This window comes from Pristis pectinata, chromosome 1 (assembly GCF_009764475.1).
Source record: "Pristis pectinata isolate sPriPec2 chromosome 1, sPriPec2.1.pri, whole genome shotgun sequence".
NCBI classification, from domain to species: Eukaryota; Metazoa; Chordata; class Chondrichthyes; order Rhinopristiformes; family Pristidae; genus Pristis; species Pristis pectinata.
The window spans coordinates 117,778,973-117,795,792 of NC_067405.1; the positions used below are offsets into that span (position 1 = coordinate 117,778,973).

A 16,820-nucleotide genomic window follows, 5' to 3' on the forward strand; every position below is an offset into this window, starting at 1 on the left:
TCTTTAGCATATTTATCTTTTTTGCAGTAGTGTGGTGAAGAAGTTGATTGAGCTTGCTGTTCCTGCCAGAAGTCTTTGCGGAAATCCAGTGAGTTTATGCTCTGCTATTGGATTCCAACAATGCAGCCAGGAAATTGCTAGTGTAACTCGGCCAGCAAGTTCAGTGCTTCTACGTTTGCTTAGGAGACCCATACTTGCAGGATTTACAGGAGACGGGGCAAATGCCAGCAGCTGAGCGATGATCTGGCAGCATTTCCCAGCAAATTCTGGCCACTTATTTTCTTAATTAACATATGAAGCTTTAGTCAAGATGTTAATAAGTTATTAGAAATATATTGTTACAATATGAGAATACATCTTTTGGCTCAAACTATTTCCCCTCAGATTGGTTGAGATTGGAACTAGAGGTTATAGGTTTAGGGTGAAAGGTGAAATATTTGAGGGGTACCTGAGGGTGGTGTGAGTGTGGAACAAGCTGCCAGTGGAAGTGGTAGATTTGGGTTCAATTGTAACATTTAAGAGAAGTTTGGACAGGTGTAGTGGGAGGGGTTTAGAGGGATATGGTCTGGGTGCAGGTAGATGGGACTAGGCAGAAGATCAGGTCGGCATGGACTGGATGGGCTGAAGGGCCTGTTTCTGTGCTGTAGTACTCTATGACTCTATTCAGTTGGGATCTCACAGATAATGGGCTTGCCTTCTTTATGGGCCAGTGCTCGCAGTAAGTTGCACATTTTGCTCTTGCATCCTGTCAACCATTCCCCTCAACAATTTAGTCACTGATCAAAAATGTTAGCATAGTTTCTGTCTCGATCACTAACCCTGGAAAATTCCTCCATGTAGTAGTGCATCTGCATTTTATGTTTCATTAATTTAATCTTGCACCCATAGCATCTTGCTCCTAACTACTCAGCCATAGGAAATTATCCATCCTGTGTCATTGTTTTATATTTTTGAGCACTTCTAATCCATTGTCAAGTAACATGCTTAGGAAACAAAGAATCCAGAACAGAAGTATTGCCTCAACTAACTGGAACATCAGTAACAGCAGATCCCACATGGTGATCATAAATATAAACAAAAAATGATGGAAATGCTGATCCAGTCTTGATGAAGGGTCGCGACTCGAAACGTCGACTATTTATTTCCCTCCATAGATGCTGCCTGACCTGCTGACTTCCTCCAGCATTTTGTGTGTATTGCTCCAGATTCCAGCATCTGCAGAATCTCTTGTGTCATTGGTTGGAAATGCTCAGCAAATTAGGCCGCATCTGTGGGAAGAGAAACAGGCCTGGCCTGCTGAGTATTGCCATCATTTTCTGTTTTTATTTCAGATTTCCAGTATCTGCAGGTTTTTTGATTTTCACTTACTGGGGGATAAGAATCCACTTTTGACAGGTACTAGGTGTAAGACCACTAAGGGAGCTCACAAGGAATGTTGAAGTTTCCCAACATCAAGTTTGTTGGAACCAATGAACATAATGTGATATCTGATAGAGCAAAAACAATAATATTGGAACAATTATATGAAGCAGTGGACAAAATACATTTTTTGTAGTATTTTAAAATAACATGTCTAATATTCATAATTTTATTTTGCCTATACCAATAACTCTAGTGAATTTGCAGTAGATTAATTAAAATGATCTGACACTGGTTGCCAGCTATTGTTCAGAGACTTGTATTATCTGTTGTGGTTACTTATTTTGGTTTTGAAGGCTAAGGACCTCCTCTCAAAGATTCGAAACCCTAATGGTCTGCGGATCCGGGAAGGCAAAAATGGATTTTATGTTGAGTGCCTTAAGTCAGTACTGTGTAGCAGTTTTGGTCAGCTTGAGGCTTTCCTGAAGCAAGGAATCCGGAACAGAAGCGTTGCTTCAACTAATTGGAACACCAATAGCAGCAGATCCCACATGGTCATCAGAATCCACTTTCAGCAGGTATTGGATATAAGACCACTAAGGAAGCTCATGAGGAATGTGGAATCTTTCCAACATCCAGGCTGTTGGAAATGCTCCCAATAAAAAGACAACATCATTTGATAAAACAAAAAACATGAAGCAGTGAGCAAAATAAATTTTCAATAGCATTGCTAATTCATATATAAATGTGATTCCATTGTAATTAAGCATTATAAGAGGTGGTTTAACAAGCTAATTATTTGATCCTGCTTCTTAATTAAGGTTGAACGGGAGAACCTTGTATGGTTAAATAATACTTCAGACAAAATTTTTATTCCTGCGATAATTAAAGAGTTAATTATATTCTACTGAGTGCAAATGAGAAAGGAATAAAAGCAAAATTGGAAATAAAAATGAGAAACAATCAATTCAGAGAAGGTATGACTATGAAAAGTTACAAAAATATTGAAAACTAGAGCCCACCTAATTTGAAAATAGTTTCCTACATTACTCTTTAGTGAAATTTATTTGCTGACATTTTTGCATTATTTTTGCTCTACGAAAAGGGTAGTAGTGTTACTTCAAGAGCCTTGCTTTTACTGTACAATTGCAAGTTTGGTCACAAACTTTAGAACCTGGAATTTGAACTCTGCTGAAAAGAATGGTTAAAAAAAATAAAGGAGGTGCATAACTTAAAGCTATAAATCACAATGGGTGCATGAATAGGCCCTTCAGTAAAAGAAAATCACTATACATTGTGCTTTCATTTTTCGTACAGTTGCTGATTAACATTATAGACAGAAAGTCATGGGTAAAATTCCATCACCATTTTGAACTTTGTTTTACTTTTTTTGTTACCTCTATTATTTAATGTGCTCAAAGATGAAAATTTCTAAAATGAATTTCAGAACAAACAGTGAGAAGAGAATTGTCAGTTCCCATACCACATGACATATGTGGCTCAAAACTCCAGTATTTTGATGCTTCCTATAGTTATTACATGTTATTACACTTTAAACCTGTTTAACTAAAAGATAATGCACGTCATTAAAGGCTGATGTTATTTTGGGAACATGAGAAATTCAATCTGCAGTGCTGTCAATCAGCCAAATGTTTGATGAGCTTAGTTTCAAATCCTTCAACCCAAAAGTAATATTTTTCATCAAAAGGATGACTGAACTTGTACAGTTATATTTTTAAATTCCCGGCCCCTATACCTGTGAAGGAATACCCACTACATCTTCACTCCATTTCCCGAAGGCATAATCCCATCTAGGAGACAATTGACCCTCTAGTTCTTCGCCCAAGTCATTATTTTTGTTTTTATTTGTAGACTATTAAACTGTTGAATGCATCAAAGTTGAATATAGAAATTCATCTTTGGTTGGTAGCACTAAACATGCCCTAAGGTAGCAGTTATGTGTTTTTCTTGGTTCCAAAAGTTTTTAAGTAGAGTGAAAGATGCTACTATATAGTCCATTTAGCACTTTCACCTGACGATAAACTTCTAGGCATACACACTCTGAGAATAAATTTCTACTCAGAAGTGTTTTATATTCATTTGACAATAGTTAAAAATCTTTATTGGATATTCTATCATTATTTATTGGATTTTCTATTAAACAGCATCTCCCGAGTAAGTTTATGTGAGCCTTTAATTTAAACATAATCAATTTCTATTAATTCAGCAAATAACACATTATTTTATCTGGGCTGGTAAGGACTACGCAATGAAATATGGGGAAACAGTTTTTATTACAGAACTCTTGGTAACTGTTAATTATAATGGAAAAAAAGGCTGTGAATGTTTTCCAACTGTTTTTAATCATTGGACTGCTAAAATTCCAAGTGTTAATATCTGTGAAAAGCCTTTTCTTATCATTTTACACCTCTCACTAAATCCACTCTCGTCACATGGCATTAAAGCTGCTCAACTGCTGAGAATAAATTCTATAACATTAATCCCACACAGTCTTGGGCCTCCTTTGCTTTAGGATTCCTAATCTCACTTTCTATTAGACAGATCTTCGTAGAACTCCAATACACTAGTCAAACATGAGTTTCCTTTCCTTTCAAAAATACATGCTGACTCAGCTCAATACAATTTCTTTTCATAATGTTCTGTTACCACATGCTTCATTATAAATTCCAACATTTCCCTACCACTGACAATAGGCTAACAGATCAGTAGTTCGTTGTTTACTGTCTCCTCTTTTAAATAGTGGTGTAATATTTGCTACCCTCTAATTCAAAGGAAGGGTTCCAGAATCTATAAAAATTTGGAAGATGATAACCAAAATAATCACTATCTTTTTCAAAGCTCTGGGATGCAGATCTTTGGAATTCATCAGGTTTTAGCATCCCCTACTTTTCTAGTTTTTTTAACTAATTTCCTTCAGTTCCATCTCATTTGGACTTCTGTTTTCCGGTATTTCTGGCAGGTTTTTATGTTTTCTATGAAGACAGATATATGAAGTAATTGTTTAATTCCTCTGCCATTTCCCTGTTCCTCATTTAGCCCAGCGCATCACAGACACCATCCTCCCCTCCTTGGACTCTGTCTTTACCTCTCATTGTCTTGGTGTAGCAGCCAGCATAATCAAAGACCCCACCCACCTGGGACATTCTCTCTTCTCTCCTCTTCCATTGGGTAGAAGATACAGGTGCCTGAGGGCACGTACCACCAGACTTAAGGACAGCTTCTATCCCACTGTGATAAGACTATTGAACGGTTCCTTTATATAATGAGATGGACTATGACCTCACGATCAACCTTGTTGTGACCTTGCACCTTATTGCACTGCACTTTCTCTGTAGCTGTGACACTTTACTCTGTACTGTTACAGTTTTTACCTGTATTACGTCAATGCACTCTGTACTAACTTGAAGTAACTGCACTGTGTAATGAATTGACCTGTACAATCAGTTTGTAAGAGAAGCTTTTCATTGTACCTCAGTACAAGTGACAATAATAAACCAATACCAATACCAATTATAAATTCTCCCATCTCTGTAAAGGATCTGCATTTGTTCTCATTAATTTTTTTCCTTTTGAGGTACTTATAAAAGCTCTTATTGTCCATTTTTATGTTGCTTGCTAGTTTACTCCTTTCTTATTCTTTATCAATTTTCTGGTCCCTTCTTGCTGAATTCTATAATATTCCCAATCCTCAGGGCTACTGCTATTTTGGACAACTTTACAAGTCCCTTGTTATAATTTAATACCAACTTTAATTTCTCCTGGTAGCCATGAGAAATTGTGACCTGCAGGTAAAGGTGCTAGACCTTTCCATTGTCATTGCTGCTTCAGAGAAGCCAGTCACTCCCCAAGCTGAGTAACAACACAAGAGTGCAAATCGAGCTTGTGGATCACATTTGCTTCATTTTCATATCTGTTACAAGGATTGCATATATATATTTTTTCATTTCAAATGTCCTTTGCAATTATCCCTTGGGTTCCAGGGAGTCACAGGAGAGGAATAGTCAATGGTGTGATAAAAAGGCAGCCAATAGAATGAGGGACGGTCCAGGAAACATTAAGATCAAACCCAGAAAAAGTCAGTGGGGAACAGCTGAGAAAAAGTTTGTGTCAATAGATTAAGCGAGAGTGTTTTGTGGCATCACTTGTTTTATTGATGCCATAAATTACCAACTCAGCGAGATCCTTTTAAGATGCCAATGATGTGGTGCTATGCTTTCTGCTTATAGAAGGATTGTCTAAATTGGTAATTGGTTTATTACTGTCACATGTACCAAGATACACGTAAGTATATCAAGATAATAGAAAAGGAAAAAAAAATGCAGAATATGGTGTTACAGTTACAGAGAAAGTGTAGTGCAGGCAGACAAATAATGTGTAAGTGTTATGACAAGGTAGATTGATAAATTTTAATATCAATTAAAAAGAAATAGTATTACAAGGATGAGTAATGTTTGTATTTAGTAAGAGTATTTTCCAAAGACTGTTACCAATATAGTTCAAGGTTAATATTGAATTGGATCATGCTTATTTTTTTTACCAGCCTTTTCTTAGGGAACTGTCGGCTATCTCCTGTTGGAGTGAGCACTGAAGTGCTGAGTTGAGGGGCCAGATGCATTTCACATCTGGTCCTTCAGTTTATATGGCAGTGTAAGATGGCACAGGAACCATGATCCCATTCATTTGAATGGGATTGTGCCTGTTTGAAGATCGGGTTAAATGAGGGAAAAGAGATTATTTATTTTACATATTTTTTTTTAAAAATTGCTATTATTTCAAGTTATTTTTAATTAAATAATTTTACGAGACTTTTTGAAATTATTTACACCTTTTTGAATATCTCTGAATATCAGAGATATTTTGAAACAGTTCTGGTTGTAATCTTTGTGATTGAACAGCAATGAGCCATGATAGGGTATCCAGGGTATTCTGGCAGGTGGCTTTCAGGATATGACATCTGAAGCCTGTTTGAAGTATGGAGTATTCTTTGCCTCGTGAAACGCCTCTCAGACATGGTCAGCTCGTGGGTGGGCACTGCAGGTGGTGTGTTCAGATACCATGATGATCCAATTCACTTTGAATGCATTTATGGTGATCCTGCAGCTCACATAATTTATCCAACAGAAATGCAATAAGTCTTAACCATGGAAGTTGATTGCATCTCTTGTTCTATGGGAGGAAATCTAAATATATTCACCTCAACACTGTCCTCCGTGTATTCCAATTGAAAGTTGTCCCTCAAATATGGGGCGTGAGCAGTGGTATTGCCAAAGCACATCAATAGTTAATAGCATTGATTTATACCTCTGTCTTGGTTGTCCATCAGATTAGTGGCCTTACCTGTCTAGAGCTAAGACATTATTGTCCTGTGCCACAAAGCAAATGAATTATCCACTATTGACTCCATTATTTATACCTAGTGGTATTGACTGTCAACTGCAAGGATTTTTCCTGTTCATAATTTATTCCACATGTGCATTCAATTAGAACCATGTCATTCAATGCTGGGGTATTATTGAAAAGTAATATATTTTTCAGGATCAATGAATAACGGAGGCACAGTACCATTAACACAGCTCTGATGTTGCAGGTGAATGCACTGCTTGTTGCTTGTTCTAATTCCTTCAGTTTTTCAAAATTCTTCAAAATAATCTACATGAATGAAATTGAATTGGTGGTTAGTTTCATAACACCTCACTTGTTGAGGGATTGCTTGGTCATAGAGTCCATCAGTATGGAAACAGGCTCCTCATCCCACCAAGTCCATGCTGACCATCAAAATATTTGTCTAAACTTTTTTTAACTAAAGGAGCCAAATGTACTCTACTTTCAAGGACACGCTAAATATTGCAACTAGTTGCTCACCACCATGTCCATGTTTTCATGTTTTATATCAAGCATTTCATTTTTCATCACTTCTTATGTCCTCATTTCTTAACATGACCATTACATTTCACTCAGTTCAGTAGGTACTCTGATCATAGTTTGATAGGCAATTAAATAACTACTTCATATTCATAGCAGGTGTTCGCAGACCAACATAGTGTGAAGCATTCGGAGATTGACCTGGTGGATTTGGCTGGCAGTGAAAGGCAGCGAAGTGCAGGAGTCACTTCTGACAGATTCAATGAAGCACGAGCAATCAATCTCAGTCTAACAACTCTTGGAAATGTTATTAGGTGAGCTTAACCCAACCTGACCTTTCTTCAAAAAGTAAATGAAACCGATATTGCATCTGGAGTCCAGCTTGCAGTTTTAATATTTATGTCTAATCCCTGCACTGGCAATTCTTTATACTGTGCACAGTAAACAAAATCAGTGTGACCAAGCCTTGATGTCTTTATATACCTGTTGTTAAAATGAGAAACTGCAAACTATTCATTGTACATTGTACAGTTCCCTATCGGACAAGGCTGTGGGCAAGAGAGTTCAGTACATTCCTTATCGGAACTCTGTGCTTACCAGATTACTCAGCTCGGCCCTGGGAGGGAACAGCAAGACGTTTATGGTGAGTTTTTCATGATATTTAGAAATATCCATTAATTTTTCTCTTTCAAGGATGTTTTTCAAAATTATCTGTAACTACACCAGTAGGAATGTAATTGGCTCAAACAGGTAAATTTTCACCCTCTCTGCAGGTCAGTGATAAATGCATCTCGGCAACCTAACTGCTGCTATCTGTCCATTAAAGGAAAATTCTATCAATTTCTCACCTAATCATAAATGTTATAGATTAAAATATCTATCCATTTATGAACATATCTCATTTACAACCTGTTCTAGTGCTTTATGTCCATATATTTTGTCCATTCAGAATCTATTTGAGGAGCAATAAGCTAGCAAGTGAAGAAGACCTCATGCCCAAACTTAAGTGCTTAGGAAAGTAAAACCCATTGGTCATCACATCGTGTCTGGATTCTGCAAGTTCACAAATCTGAAAACAATGCGATGCAGGCCACCGAAACAGGAATAAAGCTACTGAAAGCTCACCAATGACTGACTGACTGACTGATTTTTAATGCACTGGGCTCCAACCTCGTGTAGCAGGTCTGTGTCGCAGCAGTATTGACAAGTGCTCGATTTCTACAGTGTCCCCTAGATTAGGGATTGGGAAACAACTTGAGTTCCCAGTTCTGATTGCTATATAAAGTTAGTGTCTAATTAAAGCTAGCATGTATGGCTTTGGGATTGGCAAGAACGATCACCCATAGATGCTGGCTGTCGGTCTCCAACAACCTTCCAACAACCTGGTCCTGAAATTGTGCAGGATTGCCCCAAACCCCTGCTATGGGAAATCATTTGAGAATGTGCAAGAAGACATAATTAACATTTATTTGAACTTTACAGAGTTTGCCAGTCTCCCACCTCCCAAAGTTACCAGGGGAGACCAGGAAAACTCCAGGGTTTTCTGGTCTGGTTCTTTAGATTTGCTTATTAAGAATGCTACATGTGGTAATACCGGAGGACTAGTAGCATCTGGAAAACTGTACCACAGGGTGAGTCACTAAGCACAGGAAAGATGGAGAACATCTAAAAGTACAGGATAGTTGCAAATGATATGCTTCCAGCATATTTCTGCAAATGTTTAAATAAGTGAAATGTCTCATAATTCATTATAGGGTGGAAGGAGGGCCGTCATTCTACATATAAATGACAATGGACTGAGATTTTAATTTCAAAAACTTATGGCCCTGAAATTGGAACATAGATTAATAGGTATGAACATTTAATGCTTTCATTTCAAATTTATTTTATAGGAATTTTGGCATCATAAAATAAATCGATTAACAATAGGAGGAAAGGAATTTCAACTTCATATTATATACACTGTAATTTCAAGGACTATGATTTTAAATGGGATACAGTTTCACATAGCTGATCTTATTGGTTCTTATTCCTATTTGTAGTCATGCAATTGGTTTCCATTTTAATATCCTTTAAATATTTACTTTTTTCATGAAAAGTGACTGACAAGCCTTTCAAAACATGCTGGGCCAAATCCTGCCTGCTGAAGCCCGTAGTCCTGAGGGGAGCCATTGGTCTTCAGCTGCTCCCAGACAAGTGAGGCCTGGTCTTATGCAAGCCAGGCATACGTCTGGGACATACTGAGTGCCATCTGCTGGCTGTCTGGTCCCATGCCTGTCAGACCTGGTGTCGGATTGGAAAACCTATTCATTTCAGTAAGGATTCCTGGTGTAGAGATTGGGAGGAAAAGATAGAAGTGATTTTTTTTTAACTTTAATACTTCTAATTCTTTCTTGGAATTTTGTTATCATTTTATTAAAATGTAATATTTGTTTTTTTTTATTTGCTATGTTGTTAATAGTTTTTAAATGTCTCTGAATATCAGAGGCCTCCTAAAAACTTTTCATTTACAGGCCTGGCTTTAATAGCAGGCAAAGCTTCACCCTCAGCTTTGCTTCCTATCAAAGGCTGTCAGGGTGTTCTGGGAGCAGGGTCCATGGACAATAATGCCTACTCATCACTGAAGCTGCTCCATGTCGTAGAACATAGAACATAGAACAATTACAGCACAATTCAGGCCTTTTGGCCCACAAAGCTGTGCCGAACATGTCCCTACCCTAGAAATTACTAGGCTTACCCATAGCCCTCTATTTTACTCAGGTCCATATACCTATCTAACAGTCTCTTGGAAGACCCTATCATATCAGCCTCCACCACTATTTCCGGCAGCCCATTCCACGCACTCACCACCGACAGATGCTTCCAGAAATAGTCCAGGCAAGTTCAAGTGGGTGGGAATCCAGGTAGGGGGCTGGGTCCAGCCAGAGCCAGTACATACTGCAGAGATGTAATTCTCGTAGAGGCCATGATGCATGCATGAGCATACTTTATTCCATTTCAAACCAGCAAAATTCTTGGTACCATCTCAAGCCCCATCTTGAATTTTTCTCTTTTGCCTTTTTAATTCTATCTGTTAAAGACAGAGCTCAAGGTTTTCTACTGTGCACTCACCAGCCTGGGATTTTCTTGAAAAATAATACCAGGCTGGTGAGGGACCCCAACAACCAATCTTTATTCACAATCTTTTTTCTATAGTATCAATGTTTATTTATTTCCAACTTCTTGAAGTACAAAATACTTCAGTCCACTTCAACTGAACCTCAGCAAACCGTGCAGGAAAAATTAGGAAAACGTATTCAGGCTTTATCAGTTTGCCAGTCCTGAAATAACTGAGATTATGGAGATTTCCATTAATTTTGCTCTTGGGTTTGATTACTACTTGGAGGTTCTGGAGAGAGTGTCTTGGGACAAGACAAAATGACCAATCTTCATTCTTAATGACACCTCACTTTTTGCTTTTAGAATATGCATATTATGGCTGATGCTTGAACTAAATGGGGCTCTTTAACATTTTAAAGTGTAAACAAGATATTTGCCAAGTACTTCTTGTTTATATTTCAAAATATGCAATAAAAGATGATTGTTTAATTGTAACTCCTTGCCTTGCTATACTGATCATTTGCTATAAAAAAAATTACTTCCAGGTTGCAACGATAAGCCCTGCAGACATCTGTTATGATGAGACGATGTCAACATTGCGATTTGCAGAAAGGTAAAGATGGATGCTTTTTGTGACTAAATTAGTGATGAAATCCAAATGGAATGGTGTCTGTGTCATGTTACCTTCCCAATCCAAGCTTCATTATCGACATTGGTTAAAGATTCTGCTGGGACCTAATCATAACTGGAGTCAGCATGAGTTAGTGTGAGGGGATTTTCTCTTCACCATCTTTACCAATCCACTGGATAAAGTAAGTGGGAGAAATGTACACATCTGCAAATCAAATAGAGCAATTTATGGAGTTGAAGATTATATGGAAAAAAAAAGACTTTGAACAAATTTGAAACATATAAGACCCTGAGGGGTCTTGACAGTGTAGATGTAGACTGGATTTTTCTCAGGTTCACTGCTTAACCTTAAGCGAGTGACTATCTAAAACTGAGGTGAGGTGGTGTTTTTTCTCTAGTATGATTGTGTGCCTTTGGAGCTCTTAAGTGCAGAGCAGAAAAGTCTTTTGAAGTTTTTAAGGCAGAAGTTGATAGATACTTAACAAGGGTTTGAAACGTAGCTGTGGGTGGACAGGAATGTGGAATTCAGTTATAATCAAATCACTTATGATCTTATTCAAAGGTGAGCAGGCTTAAGGGGCAAAATATTCTCCTCCTTCTCCTAATTTATATGTTCGTATGTACTGGAAAGATGCAACGGGAAAATTGGCTAAAGTCTGGTTTATTCTCAAATGGAGCCTGATGCATTTGGGGAAAAGCAAATCCAAGCATCTGTGCAACAAGCAGAGCTGTGTACTCAAGGTTACTGAGTAGAAGTACATGATGAACTGAAGTTCCACAGCCAGTTAGAAAATAATTGTGGGAGTTAACAGAGACAATAAAACATGAAAGCAGAAGTAGTGTCCTTTCTTTGTGTGAAATATTTCTGACCTGCAATATAACATCCAATTTTGGTCTTTTTGCACAGTGGACTATTTCAAAGGTCTGGAAAAGTTTTGGAGGAGGGCACTTGATTGAGATTTAAGATCAAAAGTTGCAGCATAGTTGAAACATTGTTGTCAGCTTCTTGGAGCAAGTTGTTGGGCTTGCACAGTGACAACTGATTTGTTTGTCTACATATGCCCCATTTTGTATACAGCTATGTTCTTGTGTATAATTGTGTCACAAAAGTCTTTAGCAGGTAGATTGGTGCCTTCATTATGGGAATTATTACATTGTTCGTCCTGTTATTTTAGGATCCATTGGCTCTTTTTGTTCTGCTATATAGTAAGGCAAGTATGAAGGAAAGGGCTACTAAACAAATATGATTTATTGATGGTAGTTCCTAGTGCAACAGTGTATCAAAGGTCATACCACATGTTGTTCTTAAAGATATTCTTACATTAATGTATACTATTATCTGTGTACAGGCGACCCCTCATATTACAAGGAGGTTACGTTCCCAGAAAACTGTCCATATCATGTTTTTCCATAACGTGAAGCTGCATCATCTGCACATAAGTCAAGAACTGCGAGTTGAAAAAAAATTATATTTATTTACTCTTTTCGCATAAGATCCGTGAAAGCGAATTTTATTCCATATTTCATATTTTTGGGTAGTGATTTGTGAATTCTGTAAGGGTGAATTTCTGTAACCCAAACGGCCATAACAGAGGGGTCACCTGTAGTTGTACTTCATAGCCAGGGCAAAAGTGACGTAGTGTTCTATTATGGCAATTAATGCACAGCTGTTCTCCGTTTTCTCCTTCCTGCTCTTTTGTTCATTTCTGTAGAACAAATTGTTAGCTCCCAGCTTTCAGTTCTAATTTAAGATCTGCATTAGAAACAAAGCTATTTTTAAAATCTTTTTTTAATACCAGCACTTTAATTGCAGCACTGGGGCTGAGTAGTTAAAACTCAAGTACCTCAGAGGATAACCACTTTAATCTGGTGACCACAACTGTTCTTCAGTGCTGCGGTGGGATGTTGAAAAAGTCATGTTCATGTTAATGTGGAGGCTGTTTCCCACTAGCTCGCACATTAACCCATTAGACAAAACCAGGGAGAATAGTGTGAAGGCAACCAATTACAAAAGTTGATGAAGAGATCTATGTAAGGAAAAGCTAAAATATATTTGACTCAAAGTTAATAACAAGTTATTACTTACTAAAAGGACAAGGATTATCAACCCACAAATGTCATCCTCCATATTGAGTTTCCAAAGAGATTAGTACATGCAATGCCACGGAATCATTTTCTGATACCCACCTTCAATATGACAATATTACTTGCTAAATAAGGACACTGAAAAAACCTGATGTGTTGATAAGTTTTAAAGTTGTGCATTAAAACGATACATGAAAATGTAAAACAGCTTATGCGGCGGCCGGTAGCGTAGCGGTTAGCGCGACACTATTACAGCGCCAGCGATCGGGGTTCGATTCCCGTCACTGTCTGTAAGGAGTTTGTACGTTCTCCCGTGTCTGCGTGGGTTTCCTCCGGGTGCTCCGGTTTCCTCCCACATTGCAAGGACGTACAGATAGGTTAATTTGGGTTTAAAATGGGTGGCGCGGACTCGTTGGGCTGTAAGGGCCTGTTACCACGCTGTAAATAAAATTAAATTAAAATTAGCTTACTCATTTGCATATTTCTTGTCTTTAAAGAGCTAAGAGTATCCAGAACAGAGCAATGATTAATGAAAGTATAACTGAACAATTTTTCATGGATCTGAAAGCAGATAATACTAGATTGCAAGCAAGAATTGTTGATTTGGAGAAGGCTGGTGATATCCACATTGATGAGCGAGGTTGGTTTATTCCTTTGGCACTGACCTTGGAAACATTTTAGTTTGTTAACAATGGGATCAGTAGTGCCAGGTATGTGGGTGAAATAGTAAGTGGAGGAATTTAAGTAATTGCCTTTACATCTTTGATATCAAGAAAGATTTTACATATTTTATTCATTTGTTGCACTAAATTGCTGCATTTTTTCTCATTACGTTTAATGTTCACATTTTGCCAAGAATTCAAATCTAAACTTATCTGCATTCAGGACTTCAGTTGGGAATATTTTACCACTTCTGAGTAATGCTTACATGTTATTATTAACAAGCTGAATTATTTCAATGCTTTCGAACAAGCTGAATTATTTCAATGCATCCATACTTCTAGGTCTATTTATTTCTTGGGCGTTGGTTGATGTTGGCAAGGTCAGCATTTAATGCCCATCTCTAATATCCCTTGACAAGGTTGCAGTGAGTCATTGTCTTGAATGATTGCATTCATTATGACGAAGGAATTTCCAAAATGCTATTTGGTAGTGAGTTCTAGGATTTTGACGCAGCTATGGTTAAAGACTGTCAACACCCTCTTTCCCACCCAACCCCACCGCCCCACCCCCACTTAGTAATGGTAAACAGGTAGTGGAAAGAGTGTGGTTGGACTGCAGGGCTTTGATCAGATCTGTTGCTTGTAGGATTGCATGGTTCTGTCCATTGCATTCTGATTCTTAATGTGTCGTAAGTTGTATGTGATATGTGAATGGGGTAGCACAGTGGCATAGCTAAAAGCGGCCTGGCTTCAATCCTGACCTCCAGCACTGTTTGTATGGTTCTTGCATGTTCTGCATCATTTTTTGTTCTACATCCTAAAGACATGCAAGATGGTAAATTGCCCTTAGTGTGATAGAATCTGGAGGAATTGATGGCAATCTGGGGAGAATAAAAACAGGATAAGTGTAGGTACTCGGTGGATGAAGGACCTATTTCCTTGCTGTATGACTTCATAACTTCAGTTCCTAGTTATACTGCTTGGCATAAGATGCATATATTATTTTGGGGCATTGAATGAGAATGTTTGTTATTTTTTCAACAATCCAGAGATGCTTAAACAACGAATTTTAGAAAATGAAAGACAAGTGAAAGAAATACAGAAATCATGGCAACAGAAACTAGAAGAGGCAAGGAAAGAATGGGAACAACAATGTAGCATTATTACAAAGGTAATGATTTAAATATTTAATAACCTATCTGTCTTACAGAAGCAATCAAATATAGTGGACAATTTACTACAGCATTGTTACAACTAGATTCCAAAACTAAGACTAATATCATTCCATCCAGCTGCACTGTTCCATCATTGCCAACTTCATATTCAATCCTTCATTTCTGTATTATCTTCAAAAGAACATATCTGTAAGGATTCCTGAACTGCAAAATGATATTGAATTGGTTTATTTAAAGATCCTTTAGGTTCAAAGTAGCTTTGAAGCAAACTAAACCAAATATTTTCATAGAGTGAATCAAAACATAAACAATTATTATGCTTTTTGTGGAAAGGCCATTAAGCTAAGCATTAAACTGTTTTGCATCTCTGAATATTCATTTCAAATAGACCTCTATTTAAACAACAATTAAATTTGCTTTTTAATACAGAACAATTTAAAGCATAGAACTGTAAACAACCATTTTTATTTTCAGGAAGAGATGATGATGGCAGTGTTTCCCTATTTGTTGAACGTTAATGAAGATCCCCAATTGTCCGGGGTGATTCGGCACTTTATTCATAATGGTAGGTGAAGCTTTGAGAAAGACTCCATTATGTAAAACTAATGGTGCAAGAGTAACACTAATCAGTTTTCAAGGCTTTTAATCTTATGCATTTATATTGTATTGTTGCTGTGGCAGTAAAACAAGCTTGTTACAGTTTGGAAAAAACCCAGTCTGTTTCATTTGACTACTGAAGTATTTAAACATTTTCAAACACTTGCAATTGTTTCATGCTTCAAAGTGTTAAAGCAAAGAGAACAGAACTGCATCCATTTTAACCTGACATGGTACTTAATATTCATAAGGAATTCTGCCTGTATTCCCTAAGGCCGACTTCACAGGATGAAACCCAAACTCTTATTTGCAAATGAATAAGCTGATTTCTTACTGTGTACTAAGCAGAAACCCAGAATGAGTTAGTGTTCTATAATTACAACTACAGAATGGTGAAGCCAGAAATTTCTTTTTATGCTTTAGGCACCTCTGCAATAGGACGCACTGTTGGTTTGGAGCATGACATTGTTTTGAAAGGACCTGGGTAAGTGAAGAGTACATATTGAATTATCTTCCACTGTTTGATTCTCATTGTAACAGGTAAGGTTTAGAACAGTTCAGAAGATTACAGAAAGAATCAGATGGTTAGATTTTAACTTGCAGAGTGTAGACTGGCTGCCTGTTTTACAGTGAAGAGGTGGCCAACAGTTTGAAGCTTGGGTCTAATTTGACAGACAAACTGTGAATGCCAAATGGAAGCTCCAAAGTAGCTTGCATGTTTATGAACATACAACATGTATTCCAGCATACAGTAATGTTAACCAGCTGGGCTACCAGTGACAACTGCAGGTGGGTTACTGGAGGATGAGTCAAGCAGGTCGATCTGGGCCAGATGTAACCTGCAGAATTTTTTTTAGAGCCAGGAGAAGTGTAAAATGTGTGGCCATTTTCTGCATGTCCAACAGCAGTCCCTTTAAGGTCCACCCAATGTCATATTGCATGGGCAGAGCAGATTTCTCACACAAGACTGCAGCCAGGGTCCTAATTACATCATAGAATATTTCATTTGTATGGATCAGGAGTCACCTGCCTGGTTCATGCAGGCCCTTCTTGATCACCATAGTAGATGGATAGAAAGACAGACACAGGTAGATAAGTGGAAAGCTTGGTTTATAATGGATCATTTTCTTCACGATTTGCTTATTAAACCTGCTCCCCAGTATGAGCACAAGTCTCCAAAATACACCCATTTTCATTGCAAAGATTCCTGGCCACACAGGCTTGCTTCAGAGCATGACCAATAACATTCTGTTCCAATATGTATGGAAATGTGTAAGTGCGGCAAAGGGTGACTTATCACCACGTAGAAGGGGGGAAGTATTTGGAGGTA

The 16,820-nt window shown here is 37.7% G+C and overlaps 1 protein-coding gene across 1 annotated transcript in view; it reads left to right on the forward strand.

Moving 5' to 3' along the window:
• LOC127571070 (kinesin-like protein KIF28) overlaps window positions 1-16,820 on the forward strand; it is a 54,191-nt gene that overhangs the window by 5,076 nt on the left and 32,295 nt on the right. Inside the window, exons 5-12 of the mRNA XM_052017143.1 lie at window positions 1,716-1,937; window positions 7,402-7,556; window positions 7,774-7,885; window positions 10,887-10,954; window positions 13,554-13,696; window positions 14,768-14,889; window positions 15,368-15,458; window positions 15,839-15,974. Coding sequence (XP_051873103.1) covers window positions 1,716-1,937; window positions 7,402-7,556; window positions 7,774-7,885; window positions 10,887-10,954; window positions 13,554-13,696; window positions 14,768-14,889; window positions 15,368-15,458; window positions 15,839-15,974 — 1,049 coding nt within the window. The remainder of the gene's footprint in view (window positions 1-1,715; window positions 1,938-7,401; window positions 7,557-7,773; window positions 7,886-10,886; window positions 10,955-13,553; window positions 13,697-14,767; window positions 14,890-15,367; window positions 15,459-15,838; window positions 15,975-16,820) is intronic.